Source organism: Eufriesea mexicana, unplaced genomic scaffold (assembly GCF_001483705.2).
Source record: "Eufriesea mexicana isolate 0111107269 unplaced genomic scaffold, ASM148370v2 scaffold474474869, whole genome shotgun sequence".
NCBI classification, from domain to species: Eukaryota; Metazoa; Arthropoda; class Insecta; order Hymenoptera; family Apidae; genus Eufriesea; species Eufriesea mexicana.
Genome location: NW_016907912.1, coordinates 2,899 through 13,640, shown reverse-complemented (window position 1 = coordinate 13,640; position 10,742 = coordinate 2,899). Strand labels below are relative to the sequence as shown.

At 39.9% G+C, this 10,742-nt stretch overlaps 1 protein-coding gene across 2 annotated transcripts in view; it reads right to left on the bottom strand.

Moving 5' to 3' along the window:
• The window catches only part of LOC108545442 (ras-GEF domain-containing family member 1B), a 596,416-nt gene extending 586,185 nt beyond the window's left edge, over nt 1–10,231 (bottom strand). For both annotated transcript variants that reach the window (XM_017897066.1, XM_017897073.1), the window contains exons 1-2: nt 10,063–10,231; nt 8,337–8,754 (exon numbers count right to left, since the gene is read on the bottom strand). In XM_017897066.1, coding sequence (XP_017752555.1) covers nt 8,337–8,754; nt 10,063–10,211 — 567 coding nt within the window. In that variant the 5' untranslated portion in view covers nt 10,212–10,231. The remainder of the gene's footprint in view (nt 1–8,336; nt 8,755–10,062) is intronic.
• Between the last annotated feature and the right edge of the window lie 511 nt (nt 10,232–10,742).

Below are 10,742 nucleotides of genomic sequence, written 5' to 3'. Positions count from 1 at the left end.
GGCGAGTCACGAAAAGGGAAGTTTATGCCGCGAAACTTTCGCGCGGGCTATGCAAATAATATAATTTTCTTAACTTTCCTGCCGCGAATTTTCCCCCCGAGAGAACACCGATAAATTTCTGTTTCCCCGTGTTACCCGTTTATTGTCTGCCGCAACATTCGGATCCATGCCTGTAAAACTTTCGTCGCCGCTTTCATCGGCGTCACGGCGCGACGTTCTCCTGCGTTGAACGGGAGAATACTCGATGATTATAGACGGGTTACATCGGCAGTTCCGAACAAGCGAATACAAATTGCCAAGTTACGGGTTCGCAAGTTTTTAGAAAGTGCAAGTTCGCGTAGATTCCGGAATTAACTCGTTTAGTACTGACCGTCCGGCTGGATGTAAGCGAAAAGTTCGTAGAAGCAGATCGATGTACGTAGATTGGCAGGTTCGATGGGAGGTTTATGAAATATAGGTTCGAATGGTAGTTATGAAATTTGGACCGAGATCAGTAGAGAAACGAAGGAAAAGTTTATCGATGGGGGTTTGTTTGAGTTTGTTTGATTGTATAAAGAAAGTTGAAAAGTAAAATAGTAAAATACTGGTTATTAGTATAAGGTACTATATTATTAGTATAAGTATTATTATAGTATATTATTATGGTATTATTATAGTATAGCTTAAATAAGTTATAACTATATTATTAGTATAACCATTATTAGTGTAAATATTATTATAGTATATTATTATAGTGTAGCTATAGCTATAACATAGTATAATTATTATTAGTATAAGGTACTATATAGTATAAGGTGTAAATTATTTATTACATCTCAACAGATGAAGGAAGGTGAAAGTACAATTGTGGATATATAAAGAATTTTAATCAACTTAAGGGGTGCTCATCTTAAAGAGTCAACCTCTGATACCTAAACAATTCAATCAGAAATTTCTAATAAATCAAGTTTCTCTTTCAGACGTTTCAAAGAAAAGTGCATCTCGTTCTATTAGCAATGCCTTCTAAATAAAACACGTTAAATTAAAAACAAGTGCCAAAATAAAAATTTCACTTACACGTTTCATTTGCAATCAAAGCATCAGGAATAAAATGTACATACAAACTGACAATTCAGTCAGAAACCAAAATAATATTCTACTTTTCCTCGAAAATCTTGCAGAACTCTTAAAAAAGATAAAAATAAAATTCAAATCGTATTTGCAATCAAAGCCATCGAATAAAATACATCTATGAACACAACTCAAACAAATCCAACATCTACTACGTGTCCAAAATCACACCCAACTTATGGTTAAAAGTTTCCAACTAGCAACTTAAACTTTCCTCTTAAAATTCCAAACCGAAAAAGGAAAAAGGAGACCTAACTCACGCGTGCAACTGGCAATTAAACCACTTCGGCTGAAACAGTCATACAAACTCCCAAGCCAAAGGAAGCCAACAATCACTGCAAGTCCAAAATCACAGCCCATATCAGCATAAAAGTTTCCAATTAACAACTTAAACTTCCCTCTTAAAATTCCAAACTGAAAAAGGAAAAAAGAACCTAACTCGCATGTGCAACTGGCAATCAAACCACTCTGAATGAAGCAATTTTACGATCTTGCAAGCCAAACGAAGCCAGTGTTCATTGCAAAGCCAAAATCACACTCCAAATCAGCCTAAAAGTTTCCAATTAACAACTTAAACTTCCCTCTTAAAATTCCAAACCGAGAAAATAAAAAGGAAATCTAACTCACGCATGTAACTGGCAATCAAACCACCCTGGATGAAACAATTCTACGATTTTGCAAGCCAAAGGAAGCCAATGTTCATTGCAAAGCTAAAATGACACACAATGTTAGCCAAAAAGTTGCCAATTAACAACTTAAACTTTCTTCCTAAAATTCCAAACTGAAAAAGAGAAAAGGAACCTAATTCACGTATGCAACTGGCAATCAAACCACTCTGGATGAAGTAATTTTACGATCTTGCAAGCCAAACGAAGTCAATGTTCATTGCAAAGCCAAAATCACAATCAATGTTAGCCTAAAAGTTGCCAATTAACAACTTAAACTTCCCTCTTAAAAGTCCAAACTGAAAAAGGGAAAAGGAACCTAATTCACGTATGCAACTGGCAATCAAACCACCCTGGATGAAACAATTCTACGATTTTGCAAGCCAAAGGAAGCCAATGTTCATTGCAAAGCTAAAATGACACACAATGTTAGCCTAAAAGTTGCCAATTAACAACTTAAACTTTCTTCCTAAAATTCCAAACTGAAAAAGGGAAAAGGAACCTAATTCATGTATGCAACTGGCAATCAAACCACCCTGGATGAAGCAATTCTACGTTCTCGCAAGCCAAAGGAAGCCAATGTTCATTGCAAACCCAAAATGACACTCAATGTTAGCCTAAAAGTTTTCAATTAACAACTTAAACTTCCCTCTTAAAATTCCAAACCGAAAACAGAAAGAGGAGACCTAACTCACGCGTGCAACTGGCAATCAAACCACTCTGGATGAAGCAATTCTACGTTCTCGCAAGCCAAACGAAGTCAACATCCACTGCAAGTCCAAAATCACCCAGGACATCAGCTTCGGCAGATCCGAGAGAGTCAAAAATATCCCGTTGACATCGGTGATCGATTAATTGCCCGGTCGAGTTAGCCGATACTCGTTTCCTGGCCAATCAACGCTGTGGAAAAACGAAGGGAAAGAAGCGAGCAACCGCGGCCGCCGCCGTATTCCAGATTTCCGTACGAGGAGAACGACCATTACTCAGTCTACCCGAGCACGAACCTCCGATCTCGCGACGTTTTCTTGCGTCGATACCGAGCCTGCTGCCGGTCGTTTTCGCGAGCTACCTGCTGCGTCGTGGCCGCCATTGCTGCGATCGTTGCGCCGCGGAAACAAGGAAAAACACGAGTCGCTGGGATCCGCTTGCACGTACCTCGAATAACGAGTACGCGTCGCTGCTACCCTTTGGGAGGCGATTAACTCGCACGAGACCGCTTTGGAACGACTTGGGTCAGAAAATTCGTAAAATCGTATAGGGTCGTGCGGAGGGATCAGCTGGCGCAGGGCCTGTTGGTAAAGTGATACGTTCCTGGTCGCGGAGAGGTTGAGGCAGATGCAGGAGATGGACGACGGTGGATGAAGGAGATATGGCAGTATTTTTCGACGAAATTCGGTAATTAAATGAGAGAAATTGTAATGAGGAGAAAGGAGGATTTTTTGGATAAAGACAATTGTCATGGAATGTGGCTAGCGTTGAGATTATGGTTGTTTTGGTATACAGAGGATTTCGGAAGAGAGCTAGGTACCTGTTTGCTTTACGAAGAGGATCCTATTGTCACGTTTGTGTTATTTGAGTAATTGTTAAGAATTAAGGAAGAGTGGGATTTATATGATTGGTTAGATTGCTTACCATATAGCAATAATTACCAATAATTATCAATAATTACTATTCTAGCTAGCACAAAATCCGTCTCTCGTTTAACCCTTTGTACACGGAGAATTTTTCGTTGCAGAAAAATAGTAATTCGAAGACTTTTTGCCATAAAGTTGACGATATTTGTAATACGGTAAATAAGAAATCGTATGCAAATTAAGATGTAGAATTATTTTACATCGACATTCCACGCAACGTTGGGTAATTTTAAATTTGAAATATTAATTAACATCGATCTTTAGGTTCTGATTAAATGGCGACTGAGGATCGCCTCTCGAGTGCAAAGGGCTAATTAGACAAAATGAAATCTGCATATTTTTGACTTTCTTACAAGCTGGAACAGAGCGAATTCTTAGTAGCGAATCTATTATTATAAATTTATTAATTTATTATTTATTTCAAATCAGCGTACAATGTATTATAATACACTATGTTGGTCCCAAAATTCGCTCGAAATTGGGTCATACGTATGATTTACTCCGATTCTTTTGTACCAACGGAATAACAAAATTACTTATAAAATCCCGAGAAGTTGATACGAACACGTCTATGAATTAACCTAACAGCTCTACTATATTTGGCTTTAATAATTACCGTGACTCCTACAAAATCTATCTCTCGTTGGATCAAGAAGATCAAAGTTAAGTTTTCACGTCGTTATTTCTTCAGAAAATAAATCCACGAAGATGTTCATGGCGGTATGTCATTTAACAACGAATACCGAAAAAATTGGCAAATAATAATCCATCGTAATTTAATTAATTCCAATACTAATTTCAATAATAATTATTCAAATTTCCGTTCAAAGGAACTTGCAAAGTCTCCAAAAAGCGAGTTACCGCGAGCCTTATTCAACCACGGTCCTAATACCTCTTACAAACAAAACTACCACGGTGCGAACGATTCTTTGAAAACTCCAAGAACCAGCCTCGCGTTCCTCTACCACCGGCAAACCAGACCTCGGCCAACTATGTAAGCGCACGCTCGAGTGGCACGACTCGCTGCTAACTTTCATCGCGAAGCCGACACGTGTACCTGGGAACAGGAAATTTTGAATAGCCGAAACGACGGCGACGGGTCCGCGAAAGCGTGTCGCGCGATCGTCTTCGAGATCCGGAGGACTGACCTAAAGCCAGCGCGCAAGGGTGATAACTTTCCGCGCGGAGGAGCCGACAAAGCAGCTTATATGGCAACTTACGCGGCAACCCGTTTCGCCAAAGCGGTTTTCTATCTCGCGCTATTCGCTCCCGCAGAATGCAGAAGGACAGTCGAGGCCTGTCCGCTGTACGTATTAGTATACCGCTTGTACAAACAGGCTCGCGTTAGAAAAGAAGCCAGTCCGGAGAACGCGAGCAGAGAGAACTCGTAGATAGCGATGGACTGGAAAAGTTGCGGGGTGAAAATCAATTTCAGAACACACGAACAAGATTTCGAAATTTTTTATCTCTCATCACGTTTCAAAAATTTATCACGCATATTTTATCCATAAACGTGACGATTGGACGATGATTAAAGCGAGTTTTCGAGAATAGGTAGTAGTGCAAATAATGTAATTTGCAAATGTAATCTTGGTAAATTAGTTTTCGAGTATAGCTAGTAGTGCAAATAATGTAATTTGCAAATGTAATCTTGGTAAATTAATTAGAGCAAAATGGAACTAGCTTTATTATCAGCTAAATATTCTCGTATTCAAATAGATACCAGAGCTATAGCGATAATGAGAAATTTGCACGATAAAAATGAAGTTTAAAGAAATCGAAGATGGAAGAAAAAAATGGCGGAGATTTAATATAATGGCTGGAGGATACGAAAGAGACTCCGAACTTGGTAATTCAACCCTTTGCACTCGAGAAAGGAGTCTAAGTCGCCATTTGCTTTAACGTTGGAACTTAAATAACGAGTAAGAGACGATAGGTATATTAAGAATAACTATACAGGAAATATTGAAACAGAAAAATTTTATTCATTTATTTCTCACGGAAATGCGTGCTTCTATTTTTTTTATCTTGGCATAACATGTGTCAGTGAGCTTTTAAAAATATAAGAAAAGTTTCGAAGAAATTCGAAACAATAAATTTCGAAGAAATATAAAAAGAGGTGCTTTTAACCAGGGAAAAATCTTCGAGTGGAAAGGGTCACTCAAATTTTTGGTATTGCAAATATAAATTCCCGAAATCGTTAATTCCAAACGCGATCGTTTCAGTGGAAAGAGTCAATCAAATTTTTAGTATTTCAAATTTAAGTTCCCGAAATCTTTAATTCCAAACGCGATCGTTTCAACCGAAAGGATCAATCAAATTTTGGGTATTCCAAATTTAAATTCTCAAAGTCGTTAATTCCACATTTAAAATAGGATATTTTCACCACACATTCAGCAATTTTAATTCAGAATCGGTGCATCCCCGATCGGCTGAGCGAAAAATTCGCATCGCGGGAATTTTCGTAAAAATGCAAATTTCGGGGAAATTCGCGAGAACGCGTGGATTCGATTTAAGCGAGCGGAATGCGAGATTAGAGCAACGTTCGGACGCGAGTTTCTCCTCGAGGTGGAAAAGAATTCCAGCGATCCAGGAGTATCGGAGAGGCGATAAAGAGTTGGCGAAACGGGCCGGCGAGTCGTCGCGATTTTTCACGGCACACTGTGCCGTTGAACGCGTTTTCCCGAGATAATAGAGCGTTCTCGAAATTGCATGGAACTGGAACGTGCGAATAACAGGTCGCGGTAATTGATTCCGTTTGCCTCCGAGCGATGTCTGATCATTATCGATCATATTTTACTTGCGCGGCCGATGTTGCGGTGAATAGCATTAAGGACGCTTTACACGGATATCTCGCAGCGATTTCACTTGCTTCGCGGTTGTTTACTTTTACACGGGCCGAGTGAATTTTCCGTTATCTCGAAGGCTCGAGGGAGCGGGTTAATCGACTGGAGTTATGTCACGGATAGGCTGTTTAAAGTCTAACCTCGAACGCGTTGATTTTATAATTGGTCTCGGTAGGTGGGTACTGTTTAGGGCTGCGTTGAATTACCACGTTGCGAATTTTAATTACACACCAGGCTGCGGAGGCACGATTGCGAATTGTTTTAATTAGTCGCGCGCTACCTTCGATGAAATTTCTGTTACCAGATACGACCCGTGATGCTACGGGGTGATATGATAATCTCGGAACGATACAGGATTAATAACGAGTATAATAAATCAGTATTAAACGCGATGTCCGATAAACGAACGGGGCCTGTTACGCTATCGAGTATGGGATTATTCGTAACCGGCGGCGTCGATTTCATCTTTCGCTAAACTCGCGACGTGGTCGAGCTGAAACATCGTTCTTAATATCTCAATCGCGAAATCGATCTTTCCGAACATTTAATATATTCCATTTCCATTTATAATTAGCAAGCCGCGCGCATTTTACGTGGTTTGCCCATGGCGCCAACGTGAATTTTTCATTATGCGATGCATATTACGTTGAAATATTATTTACAGCAGATAAGGTTGTGGTAATGGTTAACATAGATTTTGAATATTACATGTGTTGGTATAATAAAGGAACGATCTCTGTAAGAAAGCGGGACAGGTATGCATGGGATGTCAATATCTAACGGATTCAGGTTATCGTGATAAACGAGTAAGAAAGAACAAAGCAGAGAGATTTGGCATAGGTCAGTTATAATTGAATTGTAACAGTGAAAATAGGTGTGAGCATGTGATTGCGAGAAATTAATTAGATTCATACTTAATATTTGTATTTAATTATTTTTTGTAATTAAATAAAGAATTGTTCTTATTGTTATTGATATTTCATCCACTACTAACACAACCTTCCTGATATCGAGTACTATGGGTACTATGAAGGTATTAGATGTGTCCTGGCAGATATTTTTTAGGATGGTTTTATATAAGCAGTGTGATGGAAATTTATTTCTAAAATCAAAAATTAGAAACGAGATGTCTGGAGTTCAGTAGCAACTTTTGTTTAATCTTCGTGACATCGAGTACTATGGATATTATGAAGATATTCGAAGATGCGTCCTGACAGAAATTTTGTGGAGGAAATTTGATACAAGCAGTGTGACAGAAATTTATTTGTAAAATAAAAATTAAAAACGAGGTGTCTGGAGTCCAGCAGTAACTTTCGTTCAACCTTCCTGATATAGAGTGCTATGGATACTATGGATAATTATTTAAAAAGTAACACGAAAAAATATTTCAATTCCCGATTTTAGGACGAAGTCAACGATGTATTTAGTGAAATGTTCTGACAACGAAGATTACAATTTATGGAGCAATTACGTACAGAAAAAACGCCGTCGTGAATTTAAAAAAAAAGAAAAAGCTTGGAAGTGTGCGAAATGTAAGGCGATTTTGTAGAGTGTGTTACGAAAAAAAATTCAAAACAGCTAGGAAGAAAAAAATGGCGACATATTATGCCGACTGTTTTGGTTCATCTTTTCTTTGTATAAATAAAATTATTTTTGCATTTAATTTCTTCAAACCATAACAGTAACAATGGTACTATTTCAAAATTTATCAGTATCGACATTTACTCTAATTATGTATTTTTACTAATGGCCGAATGGCGTCGCTGATCACCGGTGCCCCCCAAAACGCTGTAGTCAAGTCGAGTGACGCCCACCGGTGACCCCCACGGCCATAATATAAATAATAATATAATAAATAATTAATATAAATAAATTTTATTTGCATTTCTATTCACGATCCAAAAATGTTTTAAAAAGAAAATTCGCGGAGACAGTAGAATAGATAAAGGATCGCGTGAAATGACAGAAAACACAGTAGAATTCCGCAATATTCGCAAACCGGTGACTCGAGGACGGAGCCGTGGAAATAATTAGAGAAAAATCGATAGATCGAATCTGGAAGAGAATGGAGAATCGCTTACCGCCGAGTTGGTCGTCTGCACAGGAGGCACCTTGGTTCCCAGCCCGGTGAGTCCTCCGAGACACCTACGCGCGCAATCGGGATCGTTATCTTCGCAGATCGGGCAGCCTACCGTGGAAGAACCGCTCGCTTCCCTGAGCACGTGATTACTGCTGGTGTTGGTGGTGTAACCCTGATCGGAGCTGGCGTTCGAATTCGGCCTGGACTCGTCCGAGCTGTCGAACGGCTTGATGTTCCGCGGTCGATGCACGATTCCCACAGGCTCCCATATCTCGCTGGTCGTCGAGGCGTAGTAATTGTTTTCCTTCGTCTCGCGGCTCCTCTCGTCCACGACCTTTCCGCCCCGCGCCACGGTCACCTCCTCCTTCGTCACGATGGACGACTTTACGCTCAAGGATGTCTCGAGTCGTACCGGGGCCCTTCGCAAGCATTCCCAGTTACCAGGTATCACGGTGGATCTTACTCCTCGAGCTGCTCCGCCGGTCCCGGCCAGCTCGTTACCCGCGCGGCAGGCTTTCCACTACTCTTTTCGTACCACGGTCCTTTCGCGAATAGGAAAAGGCACGGGAGGAAAGGAACAAGGATAAAGATTCGATGTCGGGATCGTTACGCGAAGATTCTTGTATTTACACGAACTGGTTTGCCAAAGGTAAAATGAGGATTTCGGTGATTTTGCAAACTCCAGTTTGGGGATAATGAGTTAAAGGAGGAATTAGCAACCGTGGTTGTTACATGATGTTTTTTTTTATAGCTTAACACTTTGACTGTCATGTAATTTTTATACGGTACGCTCAAAATTTCCATTATTCTTGGGATATAATGGTGAATTATCAAACAATATGGCAGAGAGGGAAAAAATGGTGGAAATTATTAATGTTTGTTATTCGGATTTCTCTATTCATTTACGTTGTTCAAATTTTCAGAAAATGGTTAGAATAAGACAAATATAAATTTAAAAAATTAGTGACCACTGTGGCTCCACTGAGGAGACAAACGCTGGTCACTGATGATAACCATGACTGTCAACGTGTTAATAAGAAGGCGAGTGATTTCTGATATTTGACAGTGTTTGTATTTCTCACTGTCAAGATACCATAAAAAATTAGGAAAAACTGGAGGAAAGGAAGATTTCGAGAGTCGGCATTGAAATATCTAATCTTCTACATTATGGTTGGCCAAAGAAAGAAAGAAGGAAAGAAGATTCAACGTCGGGATCGTTACGCGAAGATTCTTATATTTAGACGAACAAGTTTGCCAAGGGTAAAATGAGGATTTCGCTGATTTTTATTTGAGAAATTTGAATTTGGGGATAATGAGTTAAAGGAGGAATTAGCATTCGTGATTATTATACAGAGTTTCATTTATAGTTTAATACGAAAAAGAATGGATTCTGATATTTTTCCATCAAAATACTTTAGAAAAATTTGGAAAAACTGGAGGAGAAGAAGATTTTGAGTCACCATCGAAATGTCTAACCTATTGGTCAAAAAATAAAGTTGTAACTGATGTAATTACATTTGACAGGTTAGGATCATTGTTTCATACTGGAAAAATCGCAAAATTCGAAACTGCTCGTTGATTAACTCGATATTAACCGACTGAATGTACAACATCGACGCGACTCTCAAAATAATTTGAGGAAACGACAGGACACAGGGCAGGAAGAGCCGCATGCGGCCGCAATTTATTTCGCATTAGAGCTAACTCCGGAGGATCCACGATGATACCTTAGTATTCCAGCCTTGACGAGGATCTGATTGAGCAGATCGCACGGTGGCACCTGGCCGGTTATCATGGCGTCGCGGATGGCAACGCCATCCGGGCCCTCGAGGGGGATCGGTACGCCGTTTATCAGCAACACTTCCTCCTCTCTCATGCTGGACTTCTTTTCGCAGTCCACCACCTTCACCCCGGGCCCGAGGATCGACTCCACCGTCGACTGAATCTCGTGATCGTCCATTCCTGGGAACGTATACGCAGCGCGTTGGTACGCGAAACTCGTCGCTGATTTATTCGAACCTCGTGCGAAATCGATATGGACGTGGACGCGGTTCCCTTTCGGCGAGCTTTTATGCCTTTCTGACGTACGTGGATCTCGATTTATGCGCTTGCTTCCACGCTCGATAGAGAAATACAACGATCGATAGCCGTTGCTTCGTAACCGGATATCTCGCGTTAATTGATATTCGATAGTTGTTAATTGGAACCTGCACAGGTGTACCTATAGCTGATTATGGCCCTGAATTATGCGAATTATTTATTACCACAGGTTGCTACTCATTATTCCGCATTCAGCTTGCTTACGAATTATGGCACTGCTACTATGTTCTTGTAAATTATATTTATACATTTTATATATATATAAGATTAAATATGGCGACTAAGAACCACTCTGCATATATATATA